Genomic DNA, 22351 nt, shown 5'->3' on the forward strand with positions numbered 1-22351 from the left:
TCTGATCAACAAATCCAGCAGCGGACTCAGATTTTATTAATGAATAAATACAAATCTGATCTATAATCAATACCGCTGGTGATATGAATACAATCCTGCTTCAATTCTAAATCTGAAAAAACAACTGAAAATAAGGACAGGAATAGTCACTAGTTATGGGAACCAGACAGACCTAATTTCCTGTCCATATTTAGATCCTGTTAGACAGTCAGAATCAGCTCAGTGTTAAACTACTAGACTCTTTTACACTGGAACAACCAACCAAACCCCACCATTAACACCATCATTTACCCCACCATTAACCCCACCATTAACCCCACCATTAACCCCACCATTAACCCCATCATTTACCCCATCACTGAAGCATTAGAAGCTAACAGACACCTTTAAAGACCCTATAAGATTCTTGAAACCCTTCTCACACTCCAGTTAACAGATAAATGATCATTACCTGATATTAATATCAATATAAATATCTAAATGATTCATAAATCAGCTGATCATAAAACAGCAGCAGCAGGATCCTTTAACAGGCACCAGTAAACAGACCCAGCAGCTCCCCTGCAACACGAGTAGAGACGATGCTGTAACTAACAGCGGAGTGAGCGGAGCACAGTGAGCAGAGTGGGAGATCAGAGTGAGAGGACTGAGAGATCAGAGTGAAAGAGTGAGCAGAGTGAGCGGACTGAGAGATCAGAGTGAAAGAGTGAGCAGGGTGAGAGATCAGAGTGAGCGGACTGAGAGATCAGAGTGAAAGAGTGAGCAGGGTGAGAGATCAGAGTGAGCGGACTGAGAGATCAGAGTGAAAGAGTGAGCAGAGTGAGAAATCAGAGTGAGCGGACTGAGAGATCAGAGTGAAAGAGTGAGCAGGGTGATAGATCAGAGTGAGCGGACTGAGAGATCAGAGTGAAAGAGTGAGCGATCAGAGTGAAAGAGTGAGAGATCAGTGTGAGAGATCAGAGTAAGAGATCAGAGTGAGCGGAGTGAGAAATTAGAGTGGACTGAGAGATCAGAGAAATCAGAGTGAGAGAGATCAGAGAGAGAGATCAGAGAGATCAGAGTGAGAGAGATCAGAGAGATCAGAGAGAGAGAGATCAGAGAGAAAGAGATCAGAGAGATCAGAGTGAGAGAGATCAGAGAGATCAGAGTGAACCGGGTTTACTCACCTCTCTCTGAACAGGCTGAAGTTTCGGAGCTTTCCGGAGTTAAATGGCTCTGGCCGGTTTGCTGAGCCGCTAAACAGGAAAAGTGGAGCAGTGTGTGTGTGTGTGTGAGAGAGAGAGGGAGAGAGCGTATGAGTGAGTAAGAGGGCCGGCAGGAGTGTGTATGAGTGTGCGAGTGTGTGTGAGTGTGTGTATGAGTGTGTGTATGAGAGTGTGTGAGTGAGAGTAGGAGGGCAGGCATGCCTCTGTAAGGAAAGGGATGTTTGGTAATGGGGGAAATGATTGGAGTTTCCCGCTGGCGGGTCGGCTATGCCAGGAATGCGCCTTAAAGAGACAAGGCTGCTTTAAAGGGGCCATTCCTCACACCCCCATCTCCATCATTACTACCCCAGCTCCACCTATCAAATTAGTGTGGGTTTAAGTATCAAAACGAGGCATCATTTATTTATACATTAACATTTCCTACCTTTCTTTATCCTTTAGAACTAAACAGAAAGTGCCTTTAAGACTGATTTACACACAATGGACAAAAGTATTGGGACACCTGCTTATTCATTGTTTCTTCTGAAAGGAAATACATTAAAAAATCCTGCTTCTGTTGGAGTAACTGTCTCTACTGTCCAGAGAAGAAGACTTTCTACTAGATTCTGGAGGAGCATTGCTGTGAGAATTTGATTGCAGGTCATCATTGCATGATGATCACCACCCCACCTTATCCCCAACCTCATCCCAAAAGTACTGGATGGAGCTCCTCCACCATCATTCCAGAGAACACAGTTCTTCCACTGCTCCACAGCTCCTCAATGCTGGGGGGCTTTATACCCCTCTAGCCCAGTGGCAGTTTGCTGAGCCCGGGTATGGAACCCACAACCCTGTCATCAGTAGCCCAGAGCTCTAACTGCTGAGCCACACATGTTCCTCCTTCCAGATTTTTGTTATTTCGTAACCCCAGCTTACGATTAGCGAGCTTCCATTACTTTCACTTTCAGGTCTTCAGCCGGTTGTTTAGAGAAGTCCTCTGGTTGCAGACTCATCTCTTTTACCACCAAGTCATACAGAGGAAATGCAGCTGCCATGGTTTCTGGATGGTCTCGAAATAAAATCCTTCTGGTTCCCACAATGTGAATAATGTTCTAAGTCAGGTTCTAGCCATTCAGAACAGGAGCTGGTGCACAGATTAGTAAAATATTTAATATAAAATTCCACAAAGATGCATACAGAGTGAGCAGTCTTCATTATATTCATGGAAAAATTACAAAAACACTGGTTAAAGAGGCAATAAATATTTGTTTACACACAGAAACAAGGGTCAGTCCACACTGCGGGCAGAGAGAGAGAGAGAGAGAGAGAGAGAGAGAGAGAGAGAGAGAGAGAGAGAGAGAGAGAGAGAGAGAGAGAGAGAGGGGGGGGGGTCTTCAGTGGTTCAGCTCATCTTGACGACACTGGCAGGAGAGACCCAGACCTAGCACTCTACCACCTAACGCAGAGGCTGCTTCAACACACCTGACACACCTGGCCAGGTAATTTCACCACTCGTGAGCTGGATCAGGTGCACCAAAGCAGGGAAACACACATGTGCTGTAGTCAGGTCCCAGAAACCAAGATGGAGCTTCTGCTCTAATGTTAGAGGTGGTTCCTCCGTAGCTTAGAGGCTGGCTGAGAAGAAAACCTGGAGCGGATCACTGGCCTTGCTGTGAACGTGGCGTAAAAAAAAAAAAGAGGTACTCAAACCTGGATCACGGATCCAAATGCAGTTCTGCTTCTCTGATGACTGGCGGGTAATTAAATGAATACTTCAGTGGTTTTCAGTCTGATCTTGATCTGATGTGTCTGTGGCGTGTGATCAGTTCGCACAGACAGTCGGTTCAACACGTTTGCCTGAACTCGGACAAGAACTGAAAACCTGCTGGGCTTATTGAAACAAGTTACTGTATAATGTGATCATGTGACTCCAGCTGTTCTAATAAAGTCTTATTCAACGTCACAGCAGGACAGGCTGTCTTAATCGGAGGGGTTGTAATGGACGGGGAAATCAGCCAAAACAAGCCCGATCCTTTGTTTTTGCTGCTGTGCTACAGTGCTCTGTGATCTATGAACGGGAGGCGTTTTCTCAGCTGAAAGAACGGAGCAGTTTGGAGTCTACAGTGTGGAACTGTTCTACAGTAGAACATTAACAGCACCTTCCCCCTCACTCTAGAACAGTTACACAAGCCGTAATTATCAGTCTAGAGTGTGTACCACTACACACACACACATACACACAGGTTCCTATCCAAGTATCCTGCAGTGTTGTAAAGGAGCCGGGAGCTGATTGGTCAGGGAGGCGAGTCAGACGGACGGTTAAGATATTAACCACTTTGTAACTTTAGAAACTGATACTAAAAATAAAAAGAGTAGTTATTAGCAGCACATCTTATCTAATCTGTGCGGCTGATCGGATCAGATCAGATCAGTACTGACCGATACGCAGCATAATCAGTGCAGTGCAGAGAACCCTCACCCCTTAATAGAGGGGAGTGTTAACTCTATTAGCCCAATGGGGTATCCAGTGTATGTGACCTGGTCCTATTTATTTCTGAAGTGGGTCATCGTTCTACTACCTGTGCAGGGAGTTGGCCTCGTGCAGTTTACTGTTAGTTTGTCGGTCCCACACGGTTTCACCTGTAGCAAAGGGCAGATGTGTGCTGCTAAACGTTGTCAGTAAACGTTTATATATAAAAATACAGATGTTTAGATGTGAAATCTTGCAATACGTTCTCACTCTGACATGTTTAGCAGGCTCTCTCCACAAGGGGGCGCCATCATCACTTTGGTGCTTTGCATTAATGACACTGCGAGTCGTGACTTGTTTTAGCACACCCTCATGAACCTTGTCCTCCAGTGATGTAAATTTGGATAAAACCTCATCAGGGCTACACAGTGACCTACCACAGCCCTTCATCACAGGATTCAGTAACTGCCCACTGCTTTCCAGTAGAAGCTGTTTAGTTTAGGGTCGCTCAGTTTTCTGTTGTTTTCCAAGTTCAGGGGAATGTGTTGACATCAGGGTCTGTGCCATTGCTCTGTACGCTACAGATCTGGAAAACGTGATTAGGCTGAACATTGCAGGAGGAGTCCTTCAACCAGTTTGTGCAGCTGGTTTCACACAGGTTAGGGACGTGGAAATCATACCTGGCCCATTAAGGACTGAAGGGCTGGAGTACTGCTGGGGTCAGAGGTTACGGACGTAAACATAAACATGGAGCACAAGCAAGCACAAGAGGTTTTGGCAGTGTAACACCATACGCCTTCATTACACGTACTACACTCCTGGGCTGGACCTTCTTCTACTGCTGAGAAGATGATCTGGGTGGACCATTGCCATAGATCTCTTTCAGGACCAGCAGAGCCGTGTCCTCGGACTCCCTGCAAGAATGAACACAGACGTTTAGCAGACGGACTGCAACGAGAGCCACCTGCCATCTTATCTAGAGAAGCCGTGATCATGATGGATCTCTGAGCCCAGATCCAGTCGAGCAGCAGAGACATGTTCGGTATCGGACACGTGAGCTTCTCTAGTTTCCAACAGGGGATGCTAGGCTAGGGTTGCTAACAATGACTGGACTCGTCCCACTCTGTAGAGCTGCTCCTCTCTCAGACCTGAGGTGAAAGTGGTTCCGGTTCCTCCAGTGTTCCTCAGCTCTGTGGTTCTGGTTCTGTTTGGGTTTATAGACTAAAGTAAGTCCCACAGTCTCCTAAACCTCTTCCATCTACCAGCTGATGAAGATCTGGAGGAGATCTGAGAGACGGGTGTCTAGAGAGATGAGATTGGTGAAAGTCTAAGCCCAGTGTTTGTTAGCAGTGTTAGCCTAGCATCTCCTGTTGTAAATTAAAGAAGCTCATGTCCGATACCGAACATGAAATCTTCCATGTACATCACTCCGTGGTGTCTGTGGACTCTCACCAGTAGCACAGGTGACTCTGGATGGCGAACAGGTACTCGTTAAAGCTCTCAATTGGGGTCTCCTGAAGGACGTAATCGATCCGCCGGCCGCAGTTCAGCTTCCCCACCTTCACCTCTTTCCTCTCCTCATTCTCCATCGGAGACGCTGAAGGATCAGACACTGAGGCTACAGATAAGGAATTCAGTTCATTCATTAGAAGGGGGTGTCCACAAACTTATGGACAGATAGTATATCAGCTGCAGAACTCCCCAAATGTATTTGATCAGAAAAACATGTTTATTTTTTTTATTCTACACTGAATCTATGAAGCTAATGTAGCTAAGATGTAATAGAAGCTTATATACAGCTTATATAGCAGCAGGCCCAAACCATCACACACTCTCCTCAAACCGCCTCTAATCTCTGACAGACCCGATTGTTTATTCGGACACAGTGTGAGGAGAGATAAGAACCACAGACCTTTGAATTAGCATGCTAATTGGTGCGATGTAAGCTTCCATTGCCTGTTAGCTACATCAGGTTCTTCACCATAGTGAAGAACCCTTTAACCATGGTTCTTTAGGAGTTCTTGTGGCAAAACTACTAAAACTAATTAAACAAACCTCAGACATCAAACAGTCCATTTAAGACTGCTAAGTTCCTTAATGCAGTTAGCATCATGCTAATTGGTGGAACAGACACTTCCAGTACCAGTCAGACACCCAACACGAGGTAGGAAGTGTGGCATTACCCTAAAGTTGTGTATTTGTGGTGTTTCTGATATTCACTCACTCTCTATATCCTCAGTCAGTGGCGTTGCTACAGCTGTAGCGCCCCCTTCAGCTAGAGCTGGAACAGGCAGCTGAGAGAAGCTCTGCCACACAGTCCGTAACGACCCCAGCAGGTCCGAACCCACACGAGTTAGACCCTCCTTCAACTCTGTTATCATACACACACACAGCTTCATCATACACCCTCACAGCACAGCACTCAATATAATAATAATAATAATAATAATAATAATAATAAATTATAAATCAATTCATTGAAATAAAGCTCCGCCTTCCGGCGCATGTTTACACTACTGTGATAGAAAGTGATAGAAATTACCCAGATGCATCCTCTTCCTCCCTTTGTGGTGGGGCATCAGCATGGGTGGGACGTCCACCTCTGGAGGCAGAATCATGGGCTCTATCCGATACGCCACCGGGTCAAACTGAGCATGAGCACAGGACAGATTATTAGGAAACTTTATAATTTCCTCATGAAAAGGTTCAGTTTAACACACAAGCATGAAGACTGGAGCTCTTACAGGATGGAAGATGTTATAGAAGCTCCTGCAGGTGGGAAAGGTGTAGTTTGGGTCGATCCTCTTCAGGCCTCTAACCGTCAGGAACATTCCTATAGGTGATCCGAAGGCGAAGAAGGCCTGAGGGTTGAAGGCCAGCTGAGGGTAATCAATAGACACCTGCAGGCCGAAGCAGGACAATTAGAGGGCGGAACTGACTGGTGGACCATTAATTCATCGTGCATCTGCTGCTACTCCTCTTTAGAAACCCTCTCTGGCTGCATCATGTGACGCAGCTCCAACAGGTCATTTCTTACCTGTCCAATGCCGACGTCAAAGTGCTGGTAGTCCACTGCGCTGGTGGTGGGCTCTTGGATCAGGCTCTGGAGTTTGGAGAAATTCTGGGAATGTTTTTCGGTTTGGGCTGCTGGAGCCTGGAGTCGGATCAGCAGGAGAGGAAGAGGGTTAGGCCTGTCCTTTATTACAGAAAACACCCAGAATTCATTTCTACACCAAACATCCCTTCTGCTACTGTCCCATTTACAGTCATATATGGAAATGAGCAGGCTCGTGATTGGGCACCCTGTATTGCACTTTATTTAAAAAAGCAGTGCAGTGTGAATATGGGCGGGGCTAAACTGCTGTAGGCTGTATGTTAATGCACTGGATTTTGTGACATCACAGAAACGAATTTAAAACAGGGCTGTTTTTACTGTTTTGTATGGACGGTATAAATAAACAGAATATTTATTTATTTATTATATTTTTTATGATAATATATCTAATATTTCTTATTATAATTTATTAGAAGAACTTTATTATTATTATTATATAATTTATTACAAAATATTATTCTAATATTTTTCAATGATTTATTGTCATTTTCCACATATTTTATTTATTTATGTAGTGAAAGAGTCACATTCCACTTCCATTAGATCATGTTCATCATTTAAAGTGATAATGCTTAAAACAAGCAATAATTTAATAATGAAGTAAAACACTTTTACTGGATTAAGTCACTTAAAACAAGCAGAAAAATAAGTAAATAAGTTGAACAACAGGCAGCAGTAATTCTCCCACACAGATCTCATTATCAGACATTCGACATTTCAGATAATCAGACTGGCCAAGATGTTTGGCAGAGTAAGAGAAGGAATGCTGGAACAATGGACGCCTATCAGCCTGAGCTTCCAGCTAAACAGCCCGCAGCGCCGCTGAGTCTCAGAGGAGGTCTCAGGAACCCGCTCAGCCCTCTCAGCTCCGACCTGCAGAACGACACGGTCAGCCTTACCTTCCATTTCTTCACACAGTGCAGAATCTTCTTGCGGGGGCCCAGCGGGATTCCCAGCTCCTTCAGATCACTCTCAGAGCACAGCATCTGGAAAACAGAGAGAGGCGGGCGAGTCAGTGTGAGGGACAGGGTCGCACCACAGCACACACTGCCTGATACACTCGGACAGAGTTGCTGCTGGGCTGAGTGGTGGTCCTGTCATGGCTCTTGGATGTAGTAGGGGGTCTGAACTGTGCAGCAACAGATGGACCACAAACCCGTGTAGTGGAGTTAAGAGGTTTGTTGTCTCGAGGCTCTGGGTGAAAGTCCGCTTTCAGTTTTGCGTCTCTGAAGCTTGAGTCCAGGTCACCTCTCTAGTCTAGTCTCTTTGTGAAAGTCTGAGGCATAGGATTCTGTTTGGGTCCCTGAAGGACGAGTCCATTAGGAGTCTCTAGTCACGGGGTGCGAGTCAGAGTCAGGTCACGAGTCGGAGTTGAGTCTTGAGTCTTAGGGTTGGAGTCGGAGTTGAGTCTTGTCTATACCTAAGAGTCCAATCTCAAGGCAAATTCTATCCAAATCAAGTCTCAAGTCTGAGTCCAGCTTCTGAGTCGTGAATCTGTTTCGAATCCATTTCTTGTCTCAGGGTGCGAGTCAGAGTCCATCTCACACACTTAACTATGTGGAAATTTTAAAAACTCAGCAGAACGCCCCTTCAAATTATGTCTGGGCCCAAAAAAAATGACATGCAGGATGAGGAATGATTCGTTTTGCCACTGTTGTGAATCAGTTAACTGAATCAGGCGATAGATTCACTGAATCAGTTCTAAAGAATCGATTCAGTAAGCTGACTCGCCACTGTTGCGCACAGTCTAATCATGTGTGATTGGATATTTGAGATGAACCGAAGCCTCACCAGAGCCTCCATGTCCACTTGCTCTCTCTGCAGCGTTCTCAGATGCTCCTCCAGCCCTCTGCTATTCAGCGCCTCCTCCAGGCTCTCTAAGGAGTTGCAGGTCAACTCTGGGGAAGAGCTGGCGTCTTCATTGTGCTCTGTGAGCTGGACAAACACGAACAGTTCAACTGAAAGCTGTTCTATGTTCTAGATACAAGTAGTAATCATACAGTTTCTATGCTATAGAAGGACATCATAGCCCCATAGGCTAATGTTTTTCTTAAATACACACACACACACACACACACACACACACACACACACACACACACACACACACCCCTCTTAAACCCAACACACCTCCAGATGTTCAGCAGGGTGGTGCAGACTTGTAGGGGTGGTCTAGGGTGCAGTGTGACTCTAAATATTAAGTAAAGCTTACAGAGGCAAGTGTATATAGCTCACAGGAAGTCATACTGCAGCCTAAACCACACCCACAACTCTGCACCACCCTAATGAACATCTGGATGTGGTTTCAGCGGATTCAGAGAACGCGTATATAAATCACACACATTCTGAGTTTTAGACAGCACACAAAAACACTTAAAGTTTGTGGACACCCCTTATAATGAAAGCATTCAGCTACTTTAAGTTGCACCCATTGATGACACAGATGTGCAAAGGCACAAACACAGCTTGTCTAGTCCCTGTAGAGAAGAAGTACTGCCAATAGAATAGGACTCTCTGGAGCAGATCAACATCATGACCCTATTGGCTCCATGCTGCCTAATAATGCCAGGCGTGGACTAGAGGGGCCCCCCAGCATTGAGGAGCTGTGGAGCAGTGGAAGAACTGTGTTCTCTGGAATGATGGTGGAGGAGCTCCATCCAGTACTTTGGGATGAGTTGGGGATGATAAGGTGGGGTGGTGATCATAATCCAGTATCCTGACCTCACTAATGCTCTTATTGTTGAATGCAATCAAATCCTCACTGCAATGCTCCTCCAAATTCTAGTAGAAAGTCTTCTTCTCTGGACAGTAGAGACAGTTACTCCAACAGAAGCAGGAGAAACTATTTTTAATAATCTTGATTTTAGAAGAAACAGTTACTGAGAAGGTGTCCCAATACTTTTGTCCATGTAGTGTACATTTTAATTTTTCCCCCCATTTCTGCAGATATTTTCAATGTAGAATCAATCTCTGTGACAGACCTCTTCTGGCTCTGAGCTCTCTGATTCTGCCTTCTGATTGGTCAGGAGATCGAACAGGATCAATGAGCCTGAAAGAGAAATAATAATAATAATAATAAACAAAATACACGCCTTAATTGTTTCTAATATTATGGTTTTAATCTTTATTGAGTCCCACTCCCCCGTTTAGTCACCTCCAGGCTTATCTAGAACCCCCAAGGCTAGCACAGTCTTTCTCCGATAAGCTCCACCACATCTTCTCAAACTGCCTCCAACACAACACCACAATTCTGTTAAATCAGCTAATAGACGTCCACACTGGTCAGCATTGCCTTCCCAGAGTGACGTGGGAGAGGAAGGAGCATCCTACCCACCCAGAGTAAGACAGGAGAGTTATGCTCTGTGGGACTCCCGGTCACTGATGGATGGCTGTGGCAGCACCAGGTTCAAACTTGCCCCCTCCCGAAGACAGGGCCAAGCTTATCCCCAAGCTACTGAAAATATTAAGGCAAGACTCACTGACCCAGGCTGTGTCCGGCCACTGACACGCCTCCTGAGAAGTGCGGGTGTCTGAGCAGGAAGAGGCTGTGCAGGTGGTTGATCTCGGAGGCCACGGTGTCCACTATGGTCTGGCAGTAGGTGGGGCTGTTGTAGAAGAACAGGTCCAACACCGTGTCGTTGCTGAACTGCCTCAGGCGGCTGATGCTGGGCAGCGTGATCCGCTCGATATCTCTGTTTAACACACAGAGAGAGGCGCTCAGTTTGACCCTCCTGTTACAATATGGGTCAAACTGACCCGTTTTTTAATGTTTAAAAATACAGAAAAAACATTTAGATCATTTTTGGAGCTCATCTTAAATCAGTGTTATTAATAAGGTCAACGGAAAAGGAGTTTTAATGTAATAAATATGTAATAATTTGAATAGAGGCTAAAAATATCACATTTCTACCTGAAATGATTCGTTTTCTTATCTGAGACACAGTGATGGGATTGAAAAACTATTATTTTGAAAAACAAGTAAATTATCATAATTAAACCATGTTTGCTTCAAAATCGACATTTTAAAGGAACTTTCTGCAAAATGTTCTATAATCTATAAACACAGACTACGGGTTACACGACCAGAGGGGTTTAAATACCAACAGGTATAACATTTATTTTAAATTATGAGCTCAGTTTAACACCAGATATCTTCTACACTGGGACAAACTCTTATGACGAGTGTTAAAAAAATGTAAATAAAAAATGAGTGTATTTTGGAGATGTGAGGTTCTGCAGTGAAGTGAGTTTCTGTATGAAACCCTTAAATGAGGATTTTACACTAAACCTCCAAATGAACCCCTATAACCTGAATTCTCTGGGGAGCGCCCTCTAGTGTCTGAACAAAGTAGAAGACATTACCAGCTGGAACCTCTCCTCACCACAAGTCCTCCATCTACACAAATTAATATTCATAATATTTTCATATGTATTCAGACCATCAGTGCATGCCCCCCCCCCATGTTAAATATTATACTATTCTATTACTGCTCCACATAAGGCAGGTCAGGGTTTCCAATGAAGTGGACAACAGTGAGTGTATTACAGCAGAATACAGTGTCCACTATTCTAAACTAGTCTATTAGTGCTGGTAGGGGTTTCCAATAAAGTGGACAGTGAGTGTAAAACAGCACTGGTTCAGTCTTCTCTCATTCTGCTGCGTGTTTCTGAAGGCGTGTGCATACTGAGGTTAGGTGAACTGACCTGTCCACTCCTGTGCTTTCTCCATGCAGGACTTTGTGCCAGTTGACGGGCAGAAACTCCACGCGGCCAATGGAGCGGCGGACCTCGGCGGGGCTGAAATGGCTGCTGATGAGTGCGAGAGAAGCACTGCGGAACTCGTTCACTTAAAGAAATTATAAAATACAACAACAAATGAAAAGATCAGGATCTCAGAACACTCATCTGCTTAAAAATATTTTAATAATAATAATAATAATAATAATAAACAAATTTATGGCATTGAGCATTGTACGAAAGACTTACAATGACCCACGTATTAAAGGTTAAAGGTGCACATATTTTATTAGTTCTCAACAAGTGTGTCCTTCACATTTGACCCATGTGTGGTAGTGAACACACACTAGTGAACTAGGGGCAGTGAGTACACACACACACACACACACACACACACACACACACACACACACACACACACACACCCAAAGTTGTGGGCAGCCAACTCCAGCTCCCGGGGAGCAGAGAGGGTGAAGGGCCTTGCTCAAGGGCCCAACAGTGGCAGCTTGCCGAGCCAGGGTATCGAACCCATAACCCGGTCATCAATAGCCCGGAGCTCCAACCGTTGAGCCACACCACTGCCCCCTACAGTGGTGGCTCAGTGTAGAGTCAGTGTAGTGTTGGGAGTCTTGCCCATCGACTCTCATAGGTGTAGTGCAGCAGTGTCACCCACATTGGGAGCTGAACCCCAGTCTCCCACATGGTGTGGTAGCTCACTAGCAGGACGTGGTGTTATCCACTGCACCAACCCACCACCAGTTCGCGTCTCTATTTTTGCCATTCTTAACTTTTTGTATAAAAAAAGTAAAGTCGCTTGCATATGTCAGTCACAAGGTGGCACCACAAACACACACACACACATTAGTGTAAAATCCTGTAGTGTTTCTCTACTGCCTCCGTCCACATGCTTCTTCATCTTCAGACTCCACTTCTGCATGCCTGTGTACAGCTGTCCAAGAGGGGGCGCTGAAAGCACGCTTGATATTTACAGCAGTGGAGTAAGTGAATTACACTCCTCAACTGTAGGGGGAGCCCAGGAGCAAAAATACCAGTTCCAGCATAATACTGCTGTTCAGATCACTGGTAGCTGTTTTGCATACAAAACCACACATTTGGCTTCATGCGTGTAAAGGTGCTGCACTGACGCAACCGTACAGGGATAAGGCCATGCACATGCAAGATCCATCTCTGACCACCTCCTGACCCGGCTCAGGCCAGTTTAAGAGTGTTGGTGATGGACTGCGCTGAATGAAGGACGTTGGAGCTCACCACACTGGACGATGCCTCTCAGGCGCAGGTCACACGCCGGCCCGATCCCGTGCACCATGAACACCAAATGATCCACTGTCTCAGGCTCTCCTGCAGGAAACACACAGTTTAGCTCCAGGTGTCAGCCCATGTTCTAGATAACAGTGAGTCATACAGGGTGTGATACCACACAGTCAAGCAGATCAACTTCAGCTCACAGTGAGAGCTAGCCAGGCTAAAGTACAGCTTCCAAACATGGTGGAGGTAGTTTCACACACTGTTACTGTAACTAAGACCCCCAAAGTAAACAATGAGAGACCCCCCTGCTGCTGTTTGGTGATGGATCAGGAGTGTACTGTAGATGTGATGGTGGGTCAGTAGGAGTGTCCTGTAGAAGTGATGGTGGGTCGGTCAGGAGCGCACTGTAGATGTGATGGTGGGTCAGTCAGGAGCGCACTGTAGATGTGATGGTGGGTCAGTCAGGAGTGTACTGTAGATGTGATGGTGGGTCGGTCAGGAGCGCACTGTAGATGTGATGGTGGGTCAGGAGAGTACTGTAGATGTGATGGTGGGTCAGTCAGGAGTGTCCTGTAGATGTGATGGTGGGTCAGGAGCGCACTGTAGATGTGATGGTGGGTCAGTCAGGAGTGTACTGTAGATGTGATGGTGGGTCGGTCAGGAGCGCACTGTAGATGTGATGGTGGGTCAGTCAGGAGTGCACTGTAGATGTGATGGTGGGTCAGTCAGGAGTGTACTGTAGATGTGATGGTGGGTCAGGAGTGTACTGTAGATGTGTTGGTGGATCAGGAGTGTACTGTAGATGTGATGGTGGGTCAGGAGCGTACAGTAGATGTGATGGTGGGTCAGTCAGGAGCGTACTGTAGATGTGATGGTGGGTTGGTCAGGAGTGTAATGTAGATGTGATGGTGGGTCAGGAGTGTACTGTATATGTGATGGTGGGTCAGGAGTGTACTGTAGATGTGATGGTGGGTCAGTTAGGAGCGCACTGTAGATGTGTATGGTGGGTCAGGAGTGTACTGTAGATGTGTATGGTGGATCAGGAGTGTAGTGTAGATGTAATGGTGGGTCAGTCAGGAGTGTACTGTAGATGTGATGGTGGGTCGGTCAGGAGTGTACTGTAGATGTGATGGTGTGATGCAATTTTAAATGGACCCTCACCCTGCGGGATTTCCACTGGAATATTCTTTATTCCTCTCTTTAGCGTTCTGGGCTGTGTGCGCTCCCCGGGGGACGGGGGGAAATCTTTGAAGTAGTTTGGGTGCTGGGTCATCAGCTGAGAAAGGAAACGAAAAGAGAGAACAATTAAGAACATGCATCAAAAATTTGACTTCGGATCAGTTTGTAAAACAGTGTTAGTAAACACAGCAGATCCGCCCCTCGCGCTCATCCTACCATCTCTCATTCACAGCCTTTCACTGAAACCACCATCAACTATCAACACCAGGCATCTGGGTGCAGCCTATCAGAGTATAGAGGGCTAGGAGGGGGGCAGAGACAGCTGAAAGGAGGTATGACATGGGTGTGGCCACATTCAGCCATTGCCACACCCACACTTAAACCACTGGACTTAAACACTGTGTTTCTGAGAGTACAGTAACTGTAGGGTTGTGTCAGATGGCGGCAGGAGATTAAACAGCTCTACTAGAGGACCTTTATTAATTCAAGCAGAACAAACCTGCGTAGAACATCTAGAAAAAAGGGTTCTACACTGACTGCACAGTTTTTTTTTTAGTCATAATAGTGGAACCCATTTTGGTGAGACAGGTTTTTAAAGAACCACATACAAGAGGTTCTCACTGTATTTACAGCATACTTCACCCAGGCTAATAACCATTTAAGCATTCAAATGGTTCTTTGAATTGTTATGGTTCCATAGAGAACCTCTGCTGTTTTAAATATTCTAGGACCGGCACTCCTCCCCCGAGCAGCTGAAGCTTTAATGCAGGAGTGTTAAAGTTTTAATTCTGTGTAAGTCAGACTGTAACCGTACCTTCGGGTTGTGGAGGATGACCGTTTCTCCTGTGGGCAGATCCAGGTTCCCTTTCCATTCCCCCAGAGTCACAGCGATCATGTAGGCGTCCTGTTTAAAGGGGAGACACCACCTGAACCAGTCAGCAGTAGTTTTTGAGGAGGTAGTGATTTGCGATCAGTTATAATGTCATTAAATGTATATCTGCAGATTGTCCGGTGTACTGTCCTGTGCTAGATATGTGTACATTTCATGGGCTGAAGGCCCGAACAGTTCCTCCAGCACAAGTTTTGTCACATACAGACTCATACACAGTATAGCCAGCTGTCCCCTCACATGAAACAGGGTTATACGGTTCAGTGAGGATACCGGATAGGACTGTTCAGTGCTCAGTGTGGATACCGGATCGGACTGTTCAGTGCTCAGTGAGGATACCGGATAGGACTGTTCAGTGCTCAGTGTGGATACCGGATCGGACTGTTCAGTGCTCAGTGAGGATACCGGATAGGACTGTTCAGTGCTCAGTGAGGATACCGGATCGGACTGTTCAGTGCTCAGTGTGGATACCGGATCGGACTGTTCAGTGCTCAGTGTGGATACCGGATCGGACTGTTCAGTGCTCAGTGAGGATACCGGATCGGACTGTTCAGTGCTCAGTGAGGATACCGGATCGGACTGTTCAGTGCTCAGTGAGGATACCGGATCGGACTGTTCAGTGCTCAGTGTGGATACCGGATCGGACTGTTCAGTGCTCAGTGTGGATACCGGATCGGACTGTTCAGTGCTCAGTGAGGATACCGGATAGGACTGTTCAGTGCTCAGTGTGGATACCGGATCGGACTGTTCAGTGCTCAGTGAGGATACCGGATAGGACTGTTCAGTGCTCAGTGAGGATACCGGATCGGACTGTTCAGTGCTCAGTGAGGATACCGGATCGGACTGTTCAGTGCTCAGTGTGGATACCGGATCGGACTGTTCAGTGCTCAGTGAGGATACCGGATCGGACTGTTCAGTGCTCAGTGAGGATACCGGATCGGACTGTTCAGTGCTCAGTGTGGATACCGGATCGGACTGTTCAGTGCTCAGTGTGGATACCGGATCGGACTGTTCAGTGCTCAGTGAGAATACCGGATCGGACTGTTCAGTGCTCAGTGTGGATACCGGATCGGACTGTTCAGTGCTCAGTGTGGATACCGGATCGGACTGTTCAGTGCTCAGTGAGGATACCGGATCGGACTGTTCAGTGCTCAGTGTGGATACCGGATCGGACTGTTCAGTGCTCAGTGAGGATACCGGATCGGACTGTTCAGTGCTCAGTGTGGATACCGGATCGGACTGTTCAGTGCTCAGTGTGGATACCGGATCGGACTGTTCAGTGCTCAGTGTGGATACCGGATCGGACTGTTCAGTGCTCAGTGAGGATACCGGATCGGACTGTTCAGTGCTCAGTGTGGATACCGGATCGGACTGTTCAGTGCTCAGTGTGGATACCGGATCGGACTGTTCAGTGCTCAGTGAGGATACCGGATCGGACTGTTCAGTGCTCAGTGTGGATACCGGATAGGACTGTTCAGTGCTCAGTGAGAATACCGGATAGGACTGTTCAGTGCTCAGTGAGAATACCGGATCGGACTCTTCAGTGCTCAGTGAGAATACCGGATCGGACTGTTCAGTGCTCAGTGTGGATACCGGATAGGACTGTTCAGTACTCAGTGAGAATACCGGATAGGACTGTTCAGTGCTCAGTGAGAATACCGGATAGGACTGTTCAGTACTCAGTGTGGATACCGGATAGGACTGTTCAGTACTCAGTGTGGATACCGGATAGGACTGTTCAGCACTCAGTGTGGATACCGGATAGGACTGTTCAGCGCTCAGTGAGAATACCGGATAGGACTGTTCAGCACTCAGTGTGGATACCGGATAGGACTGTTCAGCGCTCAGTGAGAATACCGGATAGGACTGTTCAGCACTCAGTGAGGATACCGGATCGGACTGTTCAGTGCTCAGTGAGAATACCGGATAGGACTGTTCAGTGCTCAGTGAGGATACCGGATCGGACTGTTCAGTGCTCAGTGAGGATACCGGATAGGACTGTTCAGTGCTCAGTGAGGATACCGGATAGGACTGTTCAGTGCTCAGTGAGGATACCGGATCGGACTGTTCAGTGCTCAGTGAGGATACCGGATAGGACTGTTCAGTGCTCAGTGAGGATACCGGATCGGACTGTTCAGTACTCAGTGTGGATTAAACTCTGATCAGATCGGGGTGTGTGTAGTCTGAGGTTTACCACCGTACAGAAGAACTGTGATCAGGGTGAATCACTGAGAGGTCAGAGATGGTCCAGAAGCAGGTCAGAGGGAGAAGCAGAAAGACCGGAGCGGCTCACCTCCAGCATGCTGCTGATGTCCTCAGTGTGAGGAGTGTAGCTCATCTCTTTGCTGCCTTTGTGGAACCAGGAGCAGCGGCGCACCTCCGACGACGTCTGGTCCCAATAAACAGCGTAACGACGTCGCTCCTTCACACACACGTCATACCGCCGGCCTTCTGTAGCCACCACCACCTCTCCTTTACTCTCGCCCACTTTATACACACACACACACACACACACACACACACACACACAATACTTCTGTAAGTGTTATTATCCACCCTGTTTTACAGCCAATTCATTATTACAGAAAATTGATTAAAAAATTATTAATTATTAATTTAAATACAGGACAATATTATTAAACTATATTAAAATTAAGCATCATATTAAAAGTAAATAGTGTAATAATGTAATATAATAAAAATACAGTCTGAAAGTAAGCTTCTTCTTCATCATTAATAAACATCATTAATAAAAGGCACACAGACTGTCTGCAGTATAATAATGTATAATAATAAAATTACAATATCATAATTATTATTATATAATATAATTATTATACATATATAAGCAGTTAGACATAAAACACTATATTACTGATTGAAAATGACTGCATTAGTAAAAGTCCCACAGACCGCGAGTGAAGGCCTCCTCCAGACTCTGAGAGTCCTCTTGGCTGAAAGGCTGCCAGCAGTCCCTGCCATCCGTCTTCTGGTTGTAGAACCAGTGGTGCTGAACCGGTTCATATGGCTCGGGGGGTTCGATCATAATCCAGTCAGGACCACTACCTCCTCCCTTGGCGTCCTGGCCTGCAACACAGCACACCAGTCAATCTTTCGGCCCACATTACTCCTGCGCGGTCGGAGTGAAGCGGGTCAGTTTTAATGACCAAACCGCCACTAAAGCTCTGTCTGAGCTCCTGCACCGAACATATTTACACCCAATATTTAAACTCCAACTTATTAACAGACGCTCTGTTCTATAATCTTTGAAATAATTAATAACAGAAGGTATAGGTATTTCTACAGAATTACATTTATATTAAATACTTTTCATTATTAAAGTTTTTACATAAATTAATGTTGAAATGTAAATACTTAACAGTGTGTGTATGTTTCCTAATTTTCAATTGCTTTTATAACATTAATATATAATTATAATTCATGCTATAATATCTATATGATAACTGATCATTCTTAAACAAAAGTAGACTATAAATCTAGACCTTTTGACCTTTGGATGGACCTACTGAAGCCTGTTGACCTTTACAGTGTCTCAGTGGCTGACGTCACCAGACAGGACAAACACATCTAGATTTTTTTTTTTTTTTTTTAATGATCCAGTTGGAAGTGACCAAATTATTTTCCCTTACACAAATGAACAGAATCCTAAATAAGCAAGTCTGGAGACAACATCCCAAAATTAAATTATCACTGTAACCTTTACAGCCCAGAGATGTTTAAGATCAGACAGTTTTAGGTTGTGATCAGATAAAAGATTCAGGTCACTGCAGGTTAAATATGACAGACTGGAAGTGCTGCAGCTGTGAAGCAACCACGATAGCGTGCACACACACAAAGCGGTCAAAAGTATTGACACTCATTACTCAGGTGGAGATACGAGGGTTTTAAAAGACTTCTATAGAAGCTGAAGTATCAACTGAAGCTTTTTACTCCAGTAAAAGTGTAAAAGTACTGGTTTCAGAACGAAGTAAAAGTAATGGAAGGAAAACAAAGACTGAAAGCTTAGGCCGAGCCACAGGGGTCTATAGTGCACTACCCCTCAAAACGCCCTCATTATGACTTTTAGAGAAATGGGGTTTGGGGAGGGGGGAGGGGGGGTAGTGCACTATAGACCCCTGTGGCGCGGCCTAAGCTTTCAGTCTTTGTTTTCCTTCCATTACTTTTACTTCGTTCTGAAACCAGTACTTTTACACTTTTACTGGAGTAAAAAGCTTCAGTTGATACTTCAGCTTCTATAGAAGTCTTTTAAACCCTCGTATCTCCACTCACTTCTACCTGAGAGATGAGTGTGAATACTTTTGACACTTTCAGTGAAAAATGAAGTGCTAAAATGAAGCTGGAAAATTGACGCCAAATGTGAACTCAGACTCCGTACACATCATACCAGGGGGTTCTTACACAATGCACTTTGGACCATGATGTCATTATGTGGTCAGGAGATTTCCCAGCCAGCTAAACCAAGTCAAGCCAAGTCTGCCAAAAGGTGGAGAAATGATCCAGATCATTCTGAAACTCCACAGCTTCACAAACAGGAGCCAAATATCTCAGTTTTTCCTCTCACCCAAAACACATTCCTGCTGGGTCTCGCCTGAAGTTCAGAGGTTATTGCAGAGCTGTGAGCTTCCACCAGTGATCTTAGCCTCCCAGATCCAGTACAACACTAAAGAAGCAAACTCCAGACCCCAAACCCCAACACCCAACCCCCAAACCCCAAACCCCAACACCCAACACCCAACACCCAACACAGCACACCTTCAGTTTCATGATTTAACTGGTCAACCACCACGACCAGCCTGCCCAAGCAGGTTAACCAGAGCGGACGCCTTCCAGCCAGTGTGACCAGTGTGACGTCCCCGCTGAGAAAAACAGCTAGGCCCGCTCCAGCTGATTAAACTGGTCAAGCTCTTTAACTGTTGACCAGCACAGGCTCAGTTTCTGTTTCAGCCTGAGGATTTTACTGGTCCACCAATAAACCTGCTTGACCCAGATGGTTTTACTAGTGTGAACAGTATGACCGAGCTGCTGACCAGCATGATCAAGCCGCCTGTCAATCAGCTTGCCAATCAGCATGACCAAGCAATCAGCTATCATCACCAGTCTGGTTAATCAGAACGGACAAGACAAGCTGGTTAACCTGCTGACCAGCAAAGCTCATGTTTTTGCCTAGTCCACCACCTTGACCGTCAAAGATCAGCAGATGTTCAGCTAAGATAGCCTGGCCTACTAACATCATTTGGGGTCAGGGGGTCACCTTATACCCAATTTTACAATTATTATTTATACTAAGACTTGTTGTTATTATTATTATTATTATTATTATTATTATTATTTATATTTTTCAAAACATCAAATATCACACACACAAGACATAACACATTAAAAGCTTAAAAGTTTTTATGAGAATTAAGTATTGGATAGTATTTGACAATAATAAAAAATATCAAAAATAAATTAATATTAATATATTCTGTTAAGGCCCTGAAAGTTTGAGAAGTTTAGTTTGTGGATATTAATTTTAGCATTTAGAAATAATAAGTTAATAAGTATTTTAGGGCGTTTAAGAGAGTCACACACCTGACATGGCAAAAACACGCTTCATAATCAGATCAATAACATGACCAAATAGTTATTAATGACCACAGGTTTGTAAATTAATAGGATGTCTGGCTAACAGAGCTGCCAGAGAGGTAAACAGCCGGTAAACAGCTGGTAAACAGCCGGTAAACAGCCGGTAAACAAGGTACGGAGCTACAGAGCAGCTAAAGCGGCTGAGGCCGGCAGAAGGTCCTGTTCCCCCCACAAAACTAATAAAGTCCAGCCAGGCAGGTCGAGCTGCTGACAGACAGAAATCAAACACATAAAAACTGTCAGTAATTTTAAGAACCCAGATCAAACAGTACTAGAGAGACACAGATCAGATCGGCGCAGCGTCGCGCTTTAAAAGCCTGAGTAAATTTATACAGCGTTGAAGACTTTTCCTCAGCGCGGATTAGACACGGTTCCGCTCGGTTCTCAGATCTGGAACATTACCCGCCCCCGGTTCTGCTTTTACACTCTAGAACCATAAAATCCGACTTTCACGGATAAAATTATGCCATTAAAAACAGTCCTACCCTCCAGCTCGGACATACGGATGCTCAGCAGGGTCAAACAGCGGAGAGAAGCGCGTTTCGAGCTCGGGGCGCTTTCAGGGTGTTTATAGAGGAGCCCTGGACTGGGAGAAGGGTCGACTGGGGGAGGACCAGTGAGACAGCGCCCACGTGCGAGCATGAGCTCATTTACTGATTTACTGATCGATGAGTCAGTCGATCACAATCATTTGGTCTGGAGGATATAGAGAGATAAAGAAGAACATTCATACATAAGCAGAGCTGAGCAGCAGTCTACACTGATAATCAATGATCAGACAATAATCAGACAATTATCAGACAATAATCAGACAATTATCAGACAATTATCAGACAATGATCAGACAATGATCAGACAATGATCAGACAATGATCAGACAATGATCAGACAATTATCAGACAATGATCAGACAATGATCAGACAATAATCAGACAATGATCAGACAATTATCAGACAATGATCAGACAATGATCAGACAATAATCAGACAATGATCAGACAATGATCAGACAATGATCAATGATCAGACAACGATCAGACAATGATCAGACAATGATCAGACAATGATCAGACAATGATCAGACAACGATCAGACAATGATCAGACAATTATCAGACAATGATCAGACAATTATCAGACAATGATCAGACAATGATCAGACAATGATCAGACAATTATCAGACAATGATCAGACAATAATCAGACAATGATCAGACAATTATCAGACAATGATCAATGATCAGACAACGATCAGACAATGATCAGACAATGATCAGACAACGATCAGACAACGATCAGACAATTATCAGACAATGATCAGACAATTATCAGACAATGATCAGACAATGATCAGACAATGATCAGACAATGATCAGACAATGATCAGACAATAATCAGACAATGATCAGACAATGATCAGACAATGATCAATGATCAGACAACGATCAGACAATTATCAGACAATGATCAGACAACGATCAGACAATGATCAGACAATGATCAGACAATGATCAATGATCAGACAACGATCAGACAATGATCAGACAATGATCAGACAATGATCAGACAATGATCAGACAATGATCAGACAATTATCAGACAATGATCAGACAATGATCAATGATCAGACAACGATCAGACAATGATCAGACAATGATCAGACAATGATCAGACAATGATCAGACAATGATCAGACAATTATCAGACAATGATCAATGATCAGACAACGATCAGACAATGATCAGACAATGATCAGACAACGATCAGACAATTATCAGACAATGATTTACATTTACATTTACATTTACATTTATGGCATTTAGCAGACGCTCTTATCCAGAGCGACTTACAAGGTTACTTGTA

The 22351-nt window shown here is 44.9% G+C and overlaps 1 protein-coding gene across 2 annotated transcripts; it reads right to left on the reverse strand.

Moving 5' to 3' along the window:
- Positions 1 to 2336: 2336 nt before the first annotated feature.
- ddhd2 (DDHD domain containing 2) lies at positions 2337 to 21063 on the reverse strand. 2 transcript variants are annotated; one of them, XM_072658921.1, is made up of 17 exons: positions 20975 to 21063; positions 17754 to 17927; positions 17134 to 17327; positions 14766 to 14855; positions 13934 to 14048; positions 12776 to 12865; positions 11474 to 11615; positions 10253 to 10461; positions 9751 to 9818; positions 8561 to 8704; positions 7669 to 7755; positions 6692 to 6808; positions 6399 to 6554; positions 6197 to 6302; positions 5879 to 6025; positions 5107 to 5272; positions 2337 to 4568 (listed from the first exon to the last, which is right to left on the reverse strand). In XM_072658921.1, exons 1-17 carry the CDS (start codon positions 20988 to 20990, stop codon positions 4490 to 4492), a joined length of 2100 nt encoding a protein of 699 aa, XP_072515022.1. In that variant the 5' UTR covers positions 20991 to 21063; the 3' UTR covers positions 2337 to 4489. The 2 variants fall into 2 exon arrangements, with proteins under 2 accessions (XP_072515022.1, XP_072515021.1); XM_072658920.1 differs by lacking the exon at positions 20975 to 21063 and adding an exon at positions 20436 to 20942.
- Between the last annotated feature and the right edge of the window lie 1288 nt (positions 21064 to 22351).

Source organism: Salminus brasiliensis, chromosome 16 (assembly GCF_030463535.1).
Source record: "Salminus brasiliensis chromosome 16, fSalBra1.hap2, whole genome shotgun sequence".
NCBI classification, from domain to species: Eukaryota; Metazoa; Chordata; class Actinopteri; order Characiformes; family Bryconidae; genus Salminus; species Salminus brasiliensis.